Below are 20,652 nucleotides of genomic sequence, written 5' to 3'. Positions count from 1 at the left end.
TTCGCATGAAACCTATCCTGAATCCTGCTAAACTAGGCTGCAGTAGAGGTGTAGTCTATGGTGAACCTCAGAGTAAATGAGGGGGAATAAATGAAGGGAATAATCCAAAGGGAATTGAAGAATTTTGTGGTGTAATTTAATTTGCCATTTCACTGTAAAAAAGAAATGCTTGTAAACCTGTAAAGGATGATACCTGTTTGATACGGTATAGTTGATGTTTTTAATTATTGAGACACTAATGGCAGGTTGGTGTGGGAGAAGCAGGCTGCTTAATCACTCAGCCTGTTCTGTTTTTTTTACTCTATTGTGAAGACATGGCATTGGAATCAACAGCTCTTCCCCTCCCAGGGCTCCTGCCAATGTAATCATTTGGACACATAGAGACAGGTGGTTGGGGGAGGAGTGTGCACTTGTATATACAGATGTATGTATCTTTTAGAGCAGCTTAGCCTAACTGTGGATTTTTTCATTTTCCAAAGGCCAGTGTGTTTGTCACACTGGAGATTACCCTAATATACCTTCAGGCCATCATACAATTTATCATCATTTCCTCTGCCATATCAAAACAGGAAAGGGGAGCATCCAAATGGAAGTTTAATTCCAGTTAACAGCATAAAAAACAGAAACCGGCAACTAGGTACCAGGCAGTAGTGCAACAAAACAAAAACAAGCAGACAGGAAGGTCATGGGCAGAGATAAAAAACAATCTGAAAACAAAGCAAAATAATGATTTGCAATGACAGAGAGGACCGCATATAGGAAGGTTGTGATTGAAAACAGGTGGACACAGTTAGTATTCAGGTGAAGGCAGGTGGGCTGGGTGTGGTCTGTTGCTTAGCAATGACTGACTCGGTTAACTGGCGCAGTTTACAGATGTAACAACCTTGAGGTGACTTCAATATGCCATAGTTCTTGCAAAAAGCCGCAGGGCTCTCAAAGTTTCAGAAATTTCCTAAACATTCCTGATCACTTACAAAATTTCACTTTTATGGCCTTATTGATTTAATGTGCTGGGGCAATAAATAAGCTCTGTGCACAATGTAATTACATAAACTCTCAATCAATGTAGAGCCACAGCAAGAAAATGACTTTTGACTTCTTTTGAGCATGAATGCAGAGCATTTCTCCAGATTATATTAAGGTCATCTTTCCAGTGGCTATATTTCTCCAGATTGTATTAGGGTCATCTTTCCAGTGACTGTATCCCCAAGTCAGACTGTCTTGTGTGGCTTAGGTGTTTGTGGGTGCTGTGGTGCATTGAGACCACGGTACAAGAGGCTGGTGGATAACATATTTCCAGATGATCCAGAGGTAAGAGGTGATCACTGTTTAACTGCCCACTCTCAGTTGACCTATATTTTACCCAAAGATTGATGCTTGTAAGTTAGTTAGTACCAACATATTGTCTACAACATAATGTTGTCTTTTTGCCTTCTCATGGTAAGAAAACCCTGCCTTTCCTATGTGTTGGTGAAATATATTGGCTGCAGTGCTGTTTTACAGCAGTTGCTTGTACTCTTTCCCTGATTAGATTTAGTCCTTAGCTTAATTGCATTTTGTTTGATCCTGAGAGCAAGGTATTTTATGCTATATTTTATATCCGGGATTTTTTGTATATATTATATATCTGAAGGTGTTATATGTATAATATGGACTGTAATAATATAAAAGTTGTGACTGTAATAATAAAAAGTAATATAATTTTTTAATATATATATACATTTCTCTCCTTCCTCTGAAGGACAGTTTGGTGAAAGCTAACATGGAGAAGCTCATATTTTATGCCCTGTCTGCACCAGAGAAGCTGGACCGCATTGGTGCCTATCTGTCAGAAAGACTCTGTAGAGATGTGGTCCGCCACAGATATGGGTAAAACCAGTACATGAAAAATAGCCTGAAAAAGCCAAAGTCCATATATTTTGATGTTATAGATCCAGATCCGTTTTATTGATCTTACTGATATTTTATTCATTGATTTGGCCTTGCATCTATAGAATGTCTTCAAACTTTGAGACTTCAAATAAATAAATAAATAAATTAGTTTAACAGTGAAAGCATGTGGAAACAAGTTAGCACACCTTCCCTTTCAGCCGGCAAACTTTCATCTATTGCAACATTAAGTATTTAACCAGTAAATGAGAGAGACCTTTTAGTTAGAAGCAAGCACTCTGTTTTAAATCTGATTAATCATAATATTTTGGGAGTAAAGATGTAACAAGGATATGTATATTTTTCAGATATGTGTGCATTGCGATGGAGGCTCTGGATCAGCTATTAATGGCCTGTCACTGCCAGAGCATTAACCTGTTTGTGGAAAGCTTCCTCACCATGGTGCGACAACTACTAGAGTCAGACAAACCCAATCTACAGATCCTTGGCACCAACTCTGTGAGTGGCATTTCCTTATGTTTGTTGAGATTTGATTTGGAAAACACTTGAAATGGTGACTGGTTTTGTCCAGAAAGCTTCTTAATTGAAGGCTTCCTGTCTATTGTTCCTTTGTGGAATTAGATAAGCGTGTATAAGGCATTGTTTAGGTGGACATGATGTGGCAAGATGGAGAGAAAGAGTCATTCAAACTGGCTAGAGAGGCTTAATAGGAGTTATGATTTTTTTTTCCAATCAGTTTTATGTACTCAGAAGTTATTTAACCTGTGTTAACTTGTTTCTAGGGGGCTTTTTCATGATTTGTCTATTTTAGAATATAGGCAGGTATGTATTTATAAGTACATTTACAGTTTAAACGTATTCTACAACCATCCAAATAATTAACACCTGACCTTCGTTTAAAACCAAGTTAATAAGAAAAGGTTGATACAACCTACACAAGTCAGTCTACTGACTTCAGAGTGCTCTAGTGATGCCATCCGCACACTCAGTGTTGGAACATATAATTCACTGTAAAATGCATGGCAGCCTAATTGGTGCAGTTAAAGAGCAAGTGATTCCAATAATTTGATTACTAATGCAACATACGTGGTGCGTAAGTTGATTCCATCCACAGGTTTATACTTGACATCAGTGCAAGCCAGTAGTAGTGTTCGTCCAGCGGTAGAGTTTGTTCATAGAGACTGAAATTAAAAGGCTTAAAGATTAGATCTTTTTTCCCAGATCTAGGTCACATGCGCCTGTACTTAAAACTATATTTTCTAAATATGGACATACATTTGGAGAATGGTATACATTTTTAAAGAATGAATGTGTGAGAACTACAGACATGATTGAGCCCTTAATGAACTCCCAAAGGAGTAAATTAAAAGAAAATGTGATCATATTATGTCCCAATAATGTAAACATTTTTGTGTCCCTTATCATTCATAGTCTATTAGTGATTTCTGAAGTTGCCCGTTTGCCACTGTCTTGAAGCAATTAGTAAACTACCTTTTATCTGCATTAAAGACCTGGTAACAGAAGATTGGATATGTTTCCAGTGTGTGTGTTTATATATTATTTTCAATGTTTTGTGAGGAAAGGCTGTTTTATTATTAATGAAAACATTATATATATATATATATATATATATATATATATATATATATATATATATATATATATATATATATATATATATATATATATATATAATGGTTCAGAAGTCTTTAGAAAACATATAAACTACTTCCTTAGTAAAGTCTATAGGAAAACAACTGAATGAGATTTTTCCCCCTAATTTAATATACCAACTGTATACTTCTTTGAAACATTTGAGGCACGTTTTGTTCCAAAGTGTCAGTACAATACATGGCAGAGCCAAGTTATTTTCTCTCAGGTTGTGATTTCAGTATAATTTTGACAAAGATGAGAAAATCAAAATGTTATCTGTTCAACATTGGATAATTTCTGTTTGTTTGCTTCATTTCTAAAGTTTGTGAAGTTTGCCAACATTGAGGAGGACACACCATCTTACCACCGTAGCTACGACCTCTTCGTTTCCCGATTCAGTGAGATGTGCCACTCCAGCTATGAAGATCCAGACACTCGCACCAGGTCAGTGTTAATCTCACTCAAAATTACTAAGCATTATAATGAATGAATAACATTTAGAATGATCTATTTTGCAAATGTAGACTAGTGTCTTTCATTCATTGGTACCGATGCTAGAATTTTCAGATAAAATCGAGATACCAGGCTTAGATTGTTGGATTCAATGAAAATTAAGCTATTGATATGACACCTTTATGATTAACAAGTAATATCATGGGTCAGCTCAAAAATATAATATAAAATAATTAAACTTTCTCTATTCTTTTTCTATATTTCCTTTTTTTCTTTGTTCTTGCACTTGCATCATCTTGCATAGAAATGTTAAACAAAATGTATTTAATATATGTCCAAAGTGAATTTGGAAGCATGAAGAGTATGCCTATACTTACACAGCTGCTATGTGTGTGTGTGTGTGTGTGTGTGTTTGTGTGTGTGTGTTTTTGTGTTTGTGTTTGTGTTTGTGTGTGTGTTTGTGTTTGTGTGTGCGTGCGTGTGTGTGTGTGTAAGGATTCGCATGGCAGGGATCAGAGGTTTGCAGGGTGTGGTAAGAAAGACAGTAAAAGACGAGTTGCAGGCGAACATTTGGGATCCACAGCACATGGACAAGATAGTGCCATCATTACTGTTCAACCTACAGCAGGATGAGATAACAGAGAGGTCTTGCTCTCTCATACACACACACATTTTCTCAAGAAAATAAAAACAATATTGTAAATCATTAATTGCTACTGATGTGGCTAATACATCTTTCTCACCATGAAAAGATTCGTGAATTTAACAATGTGGCTCCGAATGCAATGCTTATAAATTAAATACTAATTTAAAGCACATGAGAGTTTTCAGAAGTTCCACCCTGAATCAATTAATATGAAAGAAATCATAAGTGGATAATCGAATCATCAACTTTCAATTAAATTCCAATGTATTTAAATTCAAATGTATAGTGCTTTTTACAACAAGTGTTGTAACAAACCATCTTTACAGAGCTCATACTGAGAATCCAGGTCCAGGCCCCTAATGAGCAAGCCAGCATGACCATGGCATGGAAAAACTCATTGAGAGTAACACAAAGAAGCCCTCAGAGGGGAGCCCATCATCTGGATGGCAAACTAATAAAACATAATATATAAAGTTGTTTTTGCTTTTAACTTGCTATAAAGCATAACAGTAGCTTATAGGCCTTAAGAAATTAACAGAGATTTGGCAGAGGTATTTAAATTATTTAGTGAGAACAAATTAGTTAAACAGGAATTCAGAGTCTGCACAATGATCAGCAATCCCAGGACCAAAGTCAACAGATGTTTAGTGATGCAGAAATAAGGGAACCCATTCTCACTAACTCTTACATGCTTTGTTCCTAAAAAAAGTAAACTGCAGTGTGTATTTTTAATGTTTTTCTGTTTCTAATGAACCCATTTTAAATCATGAAGGCCTTGTTATTTAACTAATCTGTCAACGCAACTGTGTTAGAATGGGCAAATTGCACATTGCTCGGACCAAAATACTGCCCTGCAGCACTGAAGATATTAAAGAAATCTGACAAGGAAAAGTGAAACCTGTAGCCCATTTGTTCTGTATTCTATGTGCATTTAAAGGACAATAACTGTGTGCGTGCGTGCGTGCATGTTTCCTTATGCAGGTCTCCCTCACCTCACACAGAGAAAGATAAGGAGAGCCCAGTGGAGCTGACTGAGAGGTGTTTCAGAGAACTGTTGGGTCGTGCTGCCTATGGCAACATAAAAAATGCTGTGAAACCGGTCCTCATGTGAGTGTTCTAGGTCCCACAAGAGGACAGTATACAAAGCAGAATCAATTTTCTATTTGATTTGTAAGAATTAGCATATCCCGATAATAGTTTTTGTGCACTTTAAATAATCAATTTTCTGTTTCATTTAATCTGTTTAATGTATACTTAACACTTTTAGTATTAAATAAATTAATAGTAAAAATATAAAAACAACTGGTCAAAAATGCAACCCGCTATGAAAAGATGATCTAGCATAATACTCTAATCTTGTATATAGCATGTTAACATAAAACCCTGTGTGTCTTAGAGAAATACTGACTGTGCCTGTATAATTGTGCACTGAACTGCTTTTCCTGTGTTGCCCGTGTGTGGATTCTAATAATTAATTTTCTTGTTTATGTTTCCAGGCACCTTGATAATCATTCACTGTGGGAGGGCAAAAGCTTTGCAGTGCAGTGTTTCAAAATCATCATGTACTCAATTCAGGTAGGATTTATGCCTAACTCTCTGAAATGGGTGTGGATTACCTGTCATATAAAAGGTTTCAGAACTCACAATGGAACACCTGTGGGGGAAGGCAGCCATTTGCAAGATCTGTTTGGATTGTTTCAGGACACTATTTTGTTACCCTGAAGACAACTGTTGTACAATATTTTGCTCAAATTTTGCACAAATCATTGATTAATCAGGTTAAAGAACTGCATCTTATGATTCCTTACAGTTGTATATAAAATTTTCGATGCACCTTTTGCAATATTGTTTTTCTATTTTTGTTTTATATTATACATTTTGTTTACATTTTGTTTTACATTTTTGTGTAAATCAGGCAAGCCACTGAGAAGCAGTAACAGTACAGTAAATTGTTCCTTTTTCCTTATCAGTCCCAACACTCACACCTGGTCATCCAGCTGCTACTTGGACATTTGGACGCTAACAGTAAGAACTCCGCGACAGTGAGGGAAGGGATAGTGGAGGTGATCTCTGAAGCAGCAGCCATAGAGGCCAGTGGCTCTATTGGTGGGTAACACCACTCTGCCACTAGAGGGACTAGAATCCTCTAACAAACACACACACAAAAAAACGTTTCAGTCCTGCTTCATTTACATCATATTGTCTAGTTGTGACTGGTTAACTTGTGTATAAACAGTTTAATTGAAAATGTCATTATTCACATTCTGGGATTCACAATAGCAAAATAATAAAGAAAAAACATGTAAATCTCAAAAGCAAACCATAAATAGTGTTCTATAAATGAACATGCGTGTACATGTGTATGTAGAATGTTTGCATATAAAATTTGTGATTTGCCCTTTTTTGTTATTGTATATGTTCCTTTGAGCTGAGTGGAGATGTTTGCTCTCTTCAGGGCCAACTGTGCTAGAGGTGTTTAACATACTATTGAGACAGCTTCAGCTCAGTGTGGACTACGAGCTCACTGGTACCTATGAGCCTTACCCGAATGCAGGAAACAAACTCATCAAAGGCAGTGAGGAAAGGCAGCTCCAGGAGGCTGTCATCAAAACCATAGGTGAGGAAGTGTGTGTGCAAGAGTGACCTATAAGATTTCATACTGATTTCAAATATGTTTTTCAACCCACCCAAAAATTAGTGGGCTTCCTATCATGCATGAGCGGTTTATATTTGAACTTGGTACTCTGTATGGCACTTCCATGTGCTTGTCCCCTTTCTCTGAAGGCTTGTTTGCCAACACTTTGCCCACCTACCAGCGCTCAGAGGTCATGCTTTTCATCATGGGCAAGTTTCCTGTGCCAGAGATGGATCCAGCTCTGGGGTCAGCCAACACAGGGTGGGCTGTATCTTAATGCTACATAAACACTTAAGACATTTTAAAGCATTTTTATTTTTCATTTTCATTTTTATTCTTGCATTTACTGCCTCCCTTTTGAATAGTGTGTGGGGGTGGGGGGGTTGGGGGGGGCTGAAAGACAAATACGTAAAGGCAACAGTGAAAAGGAAAGCTAAAATTAAACAGAATAAAAGACATCATGATTCAGAAAGTTGATGGTATAGATGGAGGGCAAGCTACTTGGCTAGAATGTTCCTATATACTGTCCTATGTATATATATATATATATATATATATATATATGAGAGTGAGCGATGGAGAAAGAGCTTCAAAACTGTAGCGAAGTACACAAAGAAGCAGGATGTTTATATATGAAACAGGAGCAACCACTTGTTACGAACCCCAGGAACAACCATCAGCCCTGCACAGCCACGCCCACTCGCACACACCCCCGATCTGACTCACCGGAGTTCTAGCACACACCTGATTCCTATTCCCCTCATCTCCTACCTCTTTATAAGCTTCTCCTCCCCACATACTAGTTGTGAAGTATTGCTTTGCTATGTGGCGTACTGAGCATTTCCTCATCCTGTGTGCTTTCCTGGTATTGACTCATGCTTGCTTTCTAGACCTCATCTCCTGCCTGACCCTTGGACACCTCCTGAATGCTACCCCATGTGTCGACCCCAGACCGACCCGACGACACTTACCTGTCTTACTGCATGTATTAATTTGGTTGCTCTGCAACTGGATCTTCTTCTATGTGTGTACATTCTTTACAGAATACTTCGCCTTTTCAGCAGGAGGTTTCCATGGCCGAGCTATGCAAAAGCATTCACAGACTTTCATAGTTAATCCTTACCGTGACTGCTGTGACTCCTTCACCATCTACCGCAGTTACTCATTGCATTCCCGTGGCCGTCCCAGAGCGATCCGATGGCTCCAGATCAATGCAAGAACTTCCTGATGTAATGTTCCATGTATTTCTCCTATTATGCCGTACAATTCATCACCAACAAGAACCATGTACAATTTGTTTTAGCACTACTGACTGGTGAGGCAGGTGCTTGGGGAACCACCCTCTGGGATAGCCAGGACCCAGCATTACAGTCAAAAATGGAATTCTACAATCTTTTCAAGGCTGTTTTCTATCATCCTGCAAGTGGATGGGATCCCGAAACTATTTCATGCGAGATACGACAAGGGAGGCGCATGGTGGCTGACTATGCCCAAGAATTCCGTACAGTCACCGCCGGCAGTGGCTTGAGCGAGACTACGTTGAAAACCGTGTTTCCTCTTGGACTTTCTCCAGGACTCCAGACAGAACTCGCCCCTGTACTTTTGTACTGGAGGATTCTAACGACGGAGCCGGTGAAGTTCCTGAGCCGATGCAAGTGAGTTGCTCACGCCTCACCCCCGAAGAACGTGCCAGACGATTCACCAGTGGATTGTGCCTGTACTGCAGTGCTAACGGTCACTTCTGAGACAACTGTCCTGTTCGTCCCTGTCAAGAGAATGGGAGGACTTCTACGTTCAACACACACGTAAGAACGTCTTCTCTGCTGTATATTACTCTGTATATTAATCGTAATAACTTACACTCCCTGTAGTCCTTATGGCTGATGGTAACAATGTTTCTCTCTCTGCCTTGGTGGATTCTGGTGCAGCAGGGAATTTTTTGGATGTTGGGTTACCTACGCGACCAGGAATCCCTAGCATCACCTTAAATCCCCTGCTATGTAGTCAATACAAGATTGGCTTAAACCCATCACCATCAAGGAGTTGCAATGTTTCTTGGGTTTTGCCAACTTCTATAGAAGTTTCATTCGAGGGTTTGGCACCATAGCTGCTCCTCTTTCAGACCTCTTCAAGAAACAAAGCAGCTTCAGTGGATCTCGTCCGTGGATCATGCTTTCCTAATATTGAAGGGGGCCTTTGTTTCAGCACCTGTTCTTCATCAGCCCAACCCTTCTCTTCCATTCATTGTGGAAGTGGATGCTTCTGAGGTAGGAGTGCGGGTGGTTCTGTCCCAAAGACAAGGCACCCCACCTTAACTGTATCCTTGTGCTTTCTACTCGGCAACCCGCCGAGAGGAATTATGATGTAGGGAACCGGGAACTTCTCGCGGTCAAACTTGCCCTAGAACAATGAAGACACTGGTTAGAAGGGGCTGAACATCCCTTATTGGTATACACGGACCATCGAAACCTAGAGTACCTACAGTCACCTACTGGAGAATGCTTTGAAGGATAACCCTAGTCCAGAGCAATGCCCCCCAGAAAAGCTATGTTCCAGTTTACCTCAGAGGGTCTGGGTCGCAACTCTAAACATGAAGCTCAGTCTACCCAGCAAGAAACTAAGCCCATGGTACATCGCTCCCTTCAAGGTGCTATGACAGATCAATCCCGTATCCTACAAGCTACAACTTCCCCTCCAGTATAAGATGAATCCCACCTTCCATGTGTCCCTGTTGAAACCTGTGCACTACAGTACAGTGTTTGCAGCCACAACCCCCATCAACGCTCCTGCCCCCGTCGAGATTGACAGAGATCCGGCCTATGCTGTCTGTGCATTATTGGATTCCTGGAGACAAAACGTGACCCTTCAGTATCTCGTTGACCGGGAAGGCTATGGACCTGAATTGTGGGTTCCCAGGGCTGATGTCCTGGACCCCTCTTTGCTTGTGGACTTCCACGCTGCTCACCCTAATCGTCCGGGCCCTCGGGGCCGTGGTAGGCCTAGAGCTACCCGTTCTTGGGTGTCAATTGCTGCCCGTCAGGTGGGGGGGGGGGTACTGTTACAAACCCCAGGAACAACCATGAGCCCCATTGCTCCTGTGTGCTTTCCCAGTTATTGACTCCTTGCTTGCTTTCTAGACCTTGTCTCCTGTCTAACCCTCGGACACCTCCTAAATGCTGTGCATCGACCCTGGACTGACCCAACCACGCTTACTTGTCTTACTGCACGTATTAATTTGGTTGCTAAAATAAAACCTCTGCAACTGGATCTTCTACGTGTGTGCATTCATTACACCACTCTTTTTATATAAAAAAGTAGATGGTTAAATCATTCATTCCACGGGGTTCTAAAATTCCAAGTGTGTACATCAAATCCCCATAGAATGAATGTTATGATTTAAATCTACTTTTTCAAATATAAACTTGTTCTTCCTTCTACTATTTCAAAAGAATTTTATTTTGCTTGCACAGGTGATGGAAGACCTCTGTCTGAAATACTGTTTCTCTGGAAACTTTGTACAATTTTGAATCTCTCTATATCTCTTAACAATACACTGCAATTACTCACCTGTTCAAGTTGAACCAGGCTTAACGGTAGAGGACCCATGCTTGAAGGAAAAAAAGCCCGCCCAGATAAAATTCCCCACTTACCCTCCTCTGGGAGGTCTCTCAGATCCTCTACCAGAGGCCTAGGAGCTTGACATCCTGTGTAGAATCTTAGCTGTTCCCAGGACTTCACTATTCTGAATGGATATCAGAGTGCTGGATTTGGGATGGAACCCTCTATGCATTGTGAGGAGTTTCCTTGTCTTGATGTCAGTTGCTTCCATCTCCTCCTTTGGCCATCTTATTATGCCACAGGGATATTTAATGATTGGTAGAGCATAGGTGTTGATAGCCTGGATCTTGTTCATCCCAGTCAGCTGACTTCTCAGGACTCTTTGTAGGTTTTTGGCTACAGCTGTTTTCCTTATATCCACTTCATGTTATCCTTTTGCCTGTGGTATTCCAAGGTACTTGTAGCTGCCCTCAACATCTGTTATGTTACCTTCTGGTAATGCAAATGTGTCCTGTTTTGCTGACTTTTTGTTAATAAAATATTTTGCATTTGGAACATCACTGCATATAGTTATTACCTAGCCATCGACCTGACTGTCCACAATGAAGCGATGAGCACTTTACCATTCTGATGTAATGATAATATTACTATTATTAAGTTTAATTTATATAGCGTCTTTCACAGATTCAAGGTCGCTTTACAATGACAAAGATGAAGAGGAAAAATAGACATTAACACAATCAACACATTATCAAATACAAATAGAAAGAGAAGTTATGAGAAATGTTGAGAAAAGAGGTATGTTTTAAGATCAGAGATGGAGAGTGATGTAAAATGTTCCATAATTTTGGGGCCATGACACTAAAGGATTTGGCTCCTACAGAGACCAATCTAAATTTGAGGATGGAAAGGAGACCTGCGGTAGAGGACCAAAGTGTACAGGTGCGAAAGTATGAGTGTAGGAGTTCAGATAGGTAGGGAGTTGCAAGACCATGCAGAGCTTTGAATGCAAGGAGGTGGATTTTAAACTGAATGCATTCAGGGACGGGGAAACCAGTGTAACTAATATAGACTAGAGATGATGTAGGCTGATTTCCTTATTTGTAGGACAATCCTCGCAGCTGAAATTTGGACATATTGAAGTGAGGTTTTGTTTGGTATGCCAATAAAGAGAGTGTTACAGTAGTCAAGACGGGAGATGATGAAGGCACGAACCAGGGTCTCGGCATCTTGTTTGGAGAGTATGGGTCTAAGCCTAGCGAAATTCTGGAGGTGACGTTGGGGGGAGAGTGAGGAGTCAAACAATACACCAAGGCTCCTAACTGTGGATGAGGATTTGATCAAGACACCATCCAGATTTAATTTAAAATTGTAGAAATTAGAGATTTTGGCCAAAAAGTAGAAATTCTGTTTTGGCAGAGTTTAGTTTTAAGAAGTTTAATTTTCATCCACTGCATAAGATCTTGGATACAAGAGAGTAAAACAGGAGGTGGTAGGGTAGTGTTAACTTTGGTGTTAATATAAATCTATGTCATCAGCATAACAGTGGAAATGAAGACCATGCCTGTAGATAAACTGACCAAGGGGTAGCATATAGATAATGAACAGGAAAGGGCCAAGGAATGATCCCTGGGGAACACCTTGAGTGACTGTGTCAGTGTGTAATTTGTGTTTACCAAAAACAACAAAATGTCCTATAGAACACATGAACCTTTCAAGAACCGTATTAGTAATGCCAATGGTTAAGAGGCAGGCAATGAGTATGTTATGATTAATTGTGTCAAATGTGGCACTTAAATCTAGAATAAGGAGAATACTCAGATCACCAGAATCAGTAGAGAAAAAGATCATTGAGAAAACATAAGAAGACTGTCTCAGTGCTGTGCACAGGATGGAAACCAGATTGGAAAGATTCAAATAGAGCCTGTGTATTTAAGAAAGACTGCAGCTGAGAGGCTACAACTTTTTCTAAAAAAGAAAGGGGAGATTGGGAATGTGCCGGTAATGATCAAGAAGTGCAGCCTTTAGTCGAATGGGAGTGATAGTTGAGGTTTTGGGTGCTGAAGGAAAACAACCTGAAGTAAGTTGACAGATGGGAGCAAAAATAGAATAACACTTCCTAAGAAGAGGAGTTGTGGCAGGATTAAGTTGGCAGGTAGAGGAGCTAGATTTTGTTATAAAATCAGAAATTAAGGAAGGTTGGGTAAGAGAGAAGGCAGAAAATTATTTCACAGCAGGGGTGAGAAGGGTGTCCCCATAATCAGATATAGGGGGAGAAGAGGGAAAATATTGGTTAATTTGGCTTATTTTTTCTTTAAAGTATCTAAGAAAACCTTCACATTATTCAACAGTACCAGATGAAGAAGAAGATAGAGGCTGAAGGGGCTTATTTATATTGGAAAAGAGTGTTTTGGGCATATGTCTGGGACCATTGATAACAGAAGAAATAAAGTGTGAATGGGCAGTATTTAGAGCTGGCCTATAATTAAGCATATGGTCAGAGTAGGCTACTTTATGAACAGTGAGATCAGCTCAAGGCATCAACCTGTGGTTTTCATGGCACATAAATCAGGGGTAAACCATGGAGAGGAACGTTCAGAGGGAGCCTGCCTGGACTTGAGAGGTGCTCAGAGATGGAATTATTATATATAGAGAGAATATCATCAGGAGAGGACAGTTTTGAAATTGCTGAACACGTAGTGAGAACCTCACTGAACCTCACTGAACTCTGACAGAAAGGCCAAGGATGTTCTGGGTGGTCAGTAGATTAACAAAAAAAAAGTAAGGGTAAGGAAACTTGTCAGTTTCAACACCAAATATTGAAATGAGTATACTTTATGAAAGGTACACACAGAAACATTATGAGTGTTATTGTAGACAGCAGCTAGACCACCACCTTTTCCCTGGGTTCTGGGCTTAGCCAAATAGTTATGCCCAGTGGGTGTTAGTAAATTGAGATGTAAGTAGTCCCCAGGTTGCTGCCAAGTGTCAGTAAGAAAATATAAATTAAATTTGTTTTGAACAATGAGATCATAGCATATAGAGGTTTTATCCATGAGAGAGCAGCAGTTGAGCAATGCAAAGTTAAGTTTTCCCAAAGGGGCTGGGGAATGGAGCGATGCTTAGGGTGAAGAACATCAAAGTTAATTATCCGTGTGCAGTAGGGGGGGTTGTTCCCAGGCATCATCCATTTGTCCGGAAAACAGGAATAGTAGAGGAATGGTAAGAACTGAGCTCTATGAACTGAGGAGTAATGAATATATCAGGGGCAGCGAGCAATGCCAAGTGACTGGCATAGCATGTAGGTAGAACACTCCAGATGATAATGGGAACAGAGACTGCAGAGATGTGATGGCATGTACCAGAACACCACAACCCAGTAGTGACAGGCAGGTAGGCCAGCCACAAATACTCCAAAGCAAAAAAATTAAAAAGACACTCCACACAACCAGAAAAGATCATGGCAGAATGTTATTGACAGAAAACCAGTCTGCATTGGTAGAAAAAGCTGTGGCCGGTGCGTCTCAAACCTACTTACCATGCTACATTAGCCAGTCTGCTATACCAATCAACAGCCAGCCAAAGAACAGCAAGGATGCACAAAGCAACAAAACATATCCAAGTGCTGGCAGCCAACAACTTTAAAGAGAGATTAAAAGCTCACCTGATAAAGAAGCAGCCGAAGTGAAGGTTAAGGGGGAGAGAGCTCACAGCAGGAAGGCACGTAAGGGCTATGTACACGCAGAACAGGCGATGAAGACACTTCAGGGTAGAGTCGTATATTGTATACAGGAGACAAAAGGAAGGATATAAACCAAAAATATAATCCAGAATTATGATCCGGGAAAGCGAAAACAACAAAAAGTACAAGATACGGAAAGAAGCAGCAGCAACAATCATGCTAAGTGTAATCTCACCCAGAAGTGATGAATCTCAAAGTATTTTCACTTCTCAACTATCTGCTGTCTTGACCCTCTACATGCATTATTTAAGTATTAAGTATTTGGCTCACTCTCAAGGGACACTGAACATTGTTAGCAAGGAATGTATCCACAAAGAACTTTTAAAAGTCGTTATCAGTTCACTTCTGAAAAAAGTAATTTTGACCCCTTTGTTCTATAGACTATAGAGCTATAAATCAATTTGAAATATTTTCTTTCTCAATAAAATAATAGAAAAGGTGATTCAATGACACAGATATATCACAGTTCTAATAGCTTGGAAGGAGCTACTTATAGTTTATAATACAAAGCTCTGTGTTTCCATAAATAATGACCTTCCAATGACCTAAATAATGACCTTCCAAGAGCTATCAGCTGCTTGATTGATAGAGGACATCAAATTCTGGATGTGTACAAAACTTTCTGTATCTCAGCAAATACAAACTAGAGTATTTGTTATTTTGAATGGCAAACTGAGAAATGTTGCATTGGTGTACTTAAAAATCCCTATCTGTGAAGGCTATAAACTACCAAAAACCTGGGTGTTACATTGAACAATAACCTCATCTTTCAACTTGGGTAACGTAATGCTGTTTCTAGTATGAACACTTCAATAAATAGACAGTTAAATCATGTTAAGATTCCAGTGGAAATTTTAAATAACAATTCATTGATTAATAGTAATTTTAACAGGTATTAACCTGCAGACTGCAAGCTTTACCACTGACTTAATGTTTCTTTACAAATCAGCAACAATAGAATAATGCATTGAAATGATAAAATTGGATAGGTATAGGTATCATATTAAAGAAAACAGACCTATAAAAAGTAAAAAAATTAACATAACAGAAATTAAGGAAACAAGATTCATGGTGAACAAAGCATGTTTAAAACAAAACAAAACAAGACTACACAATCTCTAGGGACAAGGGGATTAACAGTGACTGATTATTTCACACAAACAGGTACTTCCCTAACCTAATTGAGTCACAAGAATTACCAAGATGATGTATAATAAGATACCCAATCAACGTCAACCACTGCACATATGTAGTTATTATGCCTAACTTGGTTTCAAAAGGTATTTTTTTCAGTTTAAATTCACCATGCATTTGGGACTGGATCAAACACAGTTGAATTGCTTTTGCTGACCAAGCCTACAACTTAGCTTGGGGGCCTGGAATTACTATTGGAATCAAAGCTAGATACTTTCAGGGATACTTGGATGGCCATGCTGGTTTTGTAGGTGAACTCCTAAGATGCAATGTGTCTGAAATTGGATGTTGATCCATTTCTGTAATTCTCTTAACTACCTAACCTGAAGATGTGAGGCTAATCATCCTATGAGGCTCTGAAAGTAAGAAGAAAATCCTACTTTCTTGCTCATGTAAACTTTTTGTTGATTTTTCAAACTTGACCAACTCATCTCTCTTTACCATCCCCACTCCATCTATTCCACCAAACTACTCTTGGAATAAATGTACTATATATTGTATTGACTGGAATGTCAAGTATTATGGACTTAATAAACTGGCATCACTCAGAATGCATATTATTGCATGTATAATGCATGCATTAAGTGGATGTGCCTGTTAGGGATTCATGCATATTCATATTCTTTTTTCCACCTAGACAGGGGTTCGGTTTTAGGGAGGATCACCACAAATGACTAGGAATAAACAAAGTAACAAAAGGGGAAAAAAAAAAAAAAAAAAAAAAGACAAACTATTCTTGTACAATTTCATTGCTCATGGTCTTGAAATCTGTGTTGCATACTACACTGGATGAACATGATTCATTTAACTTCATTTGAATGTTATCAACAGCTAATATATTTCAGTATAGCTCTTAAGGTTAAGCAATAAATACAATTAGAAATGGTTAACTTTGTCTGTGATGAACATGATGTAAGCAAATGGTAATGAACAAAAGTTAATAGAATGACAAATTCCTTTAGTAGAAATTTTTGTACACCATCAGATTAAGTCTTAAGATAGGGTCATTAGCTGAGGGTTAGGTTTTATTACTCGAAGTTAATCTATAGTTTTCTGATCCAAAGTTTGTTTTCATTTTCAGGTTTGTAGGCAGTAGGATGATTCAGATTATGCTACTGAAATCTCTACTGCAGGTATTGTGATTTCTGTGATCAAATTAGACTATCACACATCTATCACACATTATAAGTTTGCAATAATGTCTAAAATCTGTCTGTCTCTCTGCTTACTCCTAGGTGACAGCAGGTTTCCAGACTACAAACATGCTGACTGCTTTGCCCAGCTCTTTCCTTGATCCACTGCTATCCTTCACACTGATGGAAGATGTCAAGATCCGTCTGCTTGTGCTCAATGTGCTCATCAGCCTCATTGATCGCCATGACAACAAGCACAAGTTCTCATCTCTTAGGTTGGAACTTTTTGATGCCCTACAGGCATCTAGGACACATTCATAGCTTTGATCCCTTCAAATAAGACTGAGTGTTTTAAAACTCATCAAGGTCATGTACAGTTTCATGTTACATCTAAAAGTGAATGTGACCGAATCTGTTAAATTAATGTGCGGTTCATGTCAATTATTTATTGTTTTTAACAATAATGATTCTTATTAATATGAAATATTTTTACTTACAATTTAGCAAACATATTAGTATTTCTGTCCATGTACAGGGTCATAACTGACGTCTTAACTCTGAAATTAAAAATGAACAAGTGCTCAAGGCAGGACAATCTTTTCATGAAGAAGCACTCTCAGAGGCTGTACCGCCATATCTTCCTGGCCTCTAAAGAGAAGACTAGTGGCCAGGGGCACTTTCAGTCTTTGTACACACTTTTTGGATTGATCTGTGTGGAGCTAGCCAATGAGGAGGTGGTGGTGGACCTGATTCGACTAGCTTTGGCACTGCAGGTGATTCCCTCAGCCTATCAACTCTCTACCTCTAACCAGAATCATACAGTGTTAAAGCATACTAAAGCCATGTCAGGACTGATACACACCTGCAGAAAAAAAATAAATAAATAAAATGAGAGTGAAAATTGTCTTAGTCATAGTGTACTCTTAGTCATAGTGTACTCTTAGTCATAGTGTACATAGTGTATTGTATCATACACAAACACAGACCACATTACAATACTAGGCAAAGAGTATTGCATAGAAAATTTAAATGATTAATGAATTAAATCTAAAATTATTATAAAAAAGATATATTATTTAGCATCAATAACATTAAAGTAATCTCAGTATTATATGTTTTGGGACCTAAAGCTAAGTGCCCTTTGCTGCACCTAAACATATATTATAACCTTCATATAAGTGAATATATATGTAGGATGAACCTTTGAATATCAGTGTTGACTTAGAATCAAGCATCTGTTGTCTAACTTGCACCTACCCTAAATCCCAAAGTCAGACACTCAGTGATTATGGAGAAAATTCCTGATTGTATTCCCTATTGTTGTATTCTCTTATCAGAACCTGGCCTTGAGTGAAGAGATTCTTCCAGTGTATAATCGCTGTGCCATCCATGCACTGTCAGCTGCATATCTGAACCTTATCAGTCAACTGACCACGGTGCCCACCTTCTGTCAACATGTTCATGAAGTAAGCTCAAGTTATATATATATATATAAGTAAATAAATGAATAAAATGTGAGTCTATATATTGTCCATATATTGTTCAAACCTGAAGGGATTGGGATTTTGGTGTCAAGTCCTGGAGGGAACTTTCCTTTATTTAACACACTATAGCAACTAAGAGGACAGGGTAGGAAACAAATATATAATATAGTATGCTTTATTAACAGAAGCCAGAACCCATTATACAGGAACATGAAGAACAAAAATAATACAAAAAACCCATAAGAAACTAGCAGGCCATTACTGCAACAAAGGGTCTCTTAATAGAATCTAACCTTGCATTAATGCAACAATGAACAGCATCCACAAACAAACAAGAACAAGCAATACCCAACAATATGGAGTCAGGACTGGAGGAGGATCTGGAACGGGGACCGGAAATGGAACTAGAGGTGGAATATGAGCCAACTCTAGGGCAGTAGATGTGACAGGATATGCGCTGACTCTAGGTTAGGAGGCAGAGATGGGACAGAACCTGGAACTGGAGCCAAAGGCAGAACTGAAGGCAGAACTGAAGCCAGAACTATGGAACTATGGAAGCCAGAACAGGGCTGTGGTTGTAACACAGGAAAAAAAAAAATGGATCCAGGGATGGCACCAAGACTGAAACAGGAGCAAGATCAGGGTTTAGAGTATGGCCTGGAGCAGGAAACTGGGCAAGGACAGGAACCACAGAATTTGTGAGGTCTGCAAAGGAGTGTCTGTGTAAGGCAGTCTCAAACTCAGGTCAGCTGGGTGATGATACCGACAGCCTACTGGGTGAGCAATTGGGAACACGTGTAATATGCCAGATTTATATTACATTGCTAGCATACCATCAAATCTAGCTAACACTCAAAGTCTTCTGCGGTTCCCCATACCACTCATCAGGTGATCACATCAGAGCAGACAAAGGGAACAAAAGCTGGAAAAATTAGATGGAGCACAGGCCACACTAAGGTGCTCCCTGAGCAAACCACTGCTTCCAATCATCCTTGATAACACCTGATCTCTGGCCAACGAAATGAACAAACTAAAACTGTGTACAGCTGTGAGAAGAAATATCCAAGACTCCTGTGCCATAATTTTCACAAAATCCTGGTAACCCCCTAGGACTACAGATGAAGCCATTGAGAGAGTAGGCTGCATGGCTCATCATGTGATCAAAACGTCGGACTTTGGCAAGGAGTGGATGTAAATAATGTAGCACTTGATGAGCTACTCCTAGCACAACACAGCAACCAAACTTGCTCCTAGATTGTGTGTGTGTGTGGGGTGTGTGTGTGGGGGGGTATAGTAGCAGAGGACTTCAGTCATATAAACCTGAAGACTGTTCTGACAAAGTTGTACCGGTATGATAAATTTCCCAACTGGGCTGAAAATACACCTGGTCATGTTTACTGAAACATTAAGGATGCACAAAAACTTTCAACTTCCCCCAAACTAGGACAATCAGTAAACTTCTCCCTGTTCCTGATGCCAACTTACAGGTGCCTCATCAATAGAAGTAAACAACTATAAGAAGAGTAAAGGCATGGCTTGAAACAAGGACATTTTTTGCAACCAGGCCACACATAAAGGAGAAATAGGCTTTGAGGAATACATAGCTTCTGTTTTGGCATGTATAACATTCTGTGCTGACAATTGAATTGTAACAAGAGTTATCTTCTCTAACCAGATGGCCTTGATGAACAGTGAGGTCTGATATCTGCAGCCTTCAGTTCTGGTGTCCTCATAAAAAATTTAAAAAGGCATCAGATGTGCCAAGCTGATACACAAGCAGTAGATTGTGGATCACATTAACAGCAAAAACACACAACATGGATAGTTAGGCACCCTGTCTGTCACTAATTTTAACAAAAAACATCAACCAAATGGTGACCTCAGACTAAGCAGAGGAGCTGACATGGACCAACTCTCCCCTCACTCTAGGAAAGCAGTAGGTCCTGACAGAATCTCTGGACTAATACTGAAAGAATGCACCGTGAACACCACAGCGCTGCTAAAGAAAGCAGAGAAACAGCTCTACTTTCTGAGGCTGCTTAAGAAAATAAACTAAAGAGCAACCAGCCTTCTTAAGCAGACAAACTGCAAACTCTCCTAGGGCAAACCTGCCACACAACACAATTCACATAAAACACAATAAATGTGATACTGCTACCTCACACATATACAAACACATATGTGTTGCTATTCCTCATGCGATCAAAGATCCATCATTTCAGATCTGTGTACTGCATACTGGATTACAGCATACCCTGCATATT

The 20,652-nt window shown here is 39.3% G+C and overlaps 1 protein-coding gene across 10 annotated transcripts in view; it reads left to right on the top strand.

Moving 5' to 3' along the window:
- efr3ba (EFR3 homolog Ba (S. cerevisiae)) overlaps positions 1-20,652 on the top strand; it is a 29,881-nt gene that overhangs the window by 3,335 nt on the left and 5,894 nt on the right. For 6 of the 10 annotated variants that reach the window (XM_035532769.1, XM_035532768.1, XM_035532767.1 and 3 more), the window contains exons 2-15: positions 1,235-1,311; positions 1,742-1,869; positions 2,238-2,388; positions 3,866-3,987; positions 4,492-4,641; positions 5,624-5,749; positions 6,139-6,217; positions 6,613-6,748; positions 7,098-7,259; positions 7,427-7,538; positions 16,853-16,904; positions 17,007-17,179; positions 17,440-17,677; positions 18,242-18,370. In XM_035532769.1, coding sequence (XP_035388662.1) covers positions 1,235-1,311; positions 1,742-1,869; positions 2,238-2,388; positions 3,866-3,987; positions 4,492-4,641; positions 5,624-5,749; positions 6,139-6,217; positions 6,613-6,748; positions 7,098-7,259; positions 7,427-7,538; positions 16,853-16,904; positions 17,007-17,179; positions 17,440-17,677; positions 18,242-18,370 — 1,835 coding nt within the window. Of the gene's footprint in view, positions 1-1,234; positions 1,319-1,741; positions 1,870-2,237; positions 2,389-3,865; positions 3,988-4,491; positions 4,642-5,623; positions 5,750-6,138; positions 6,218-6,612; positions 6,749-7,097; positions 7,260-7,426; positions 7,539-16,852; positions 16,905-17,006; positions 17,180-17,439; positions 17,678-18,241; positions 18,371-20,652 lie in introns of all 10 variants that reach the window. The other 4 variants (XM_035532773.1, XM_035532774.1, XM_035532776.1 and 1 more) reach the window with 4 other exon arrangements.

This window comes from Electrophorus electricus, chromosome 13 (genome assembly GCF_013358815.1).
Source record: "Electrophorus electricus isolate fEleEle1 chromosome 13, fEleEle1.pri, whole genome shotgun sequence".
NCBI lineage: Eukaryota > Metazoa > Chordata > Actinopteri > Gymnotiformes > Gymnotidae > Electrophorus > Electrophorus electricus.
The sequence above is the reverse complement of the archived record's forward strand: the minus strand, read 5'-3'. Positions and strand labels throughout refer to the sequence as shown.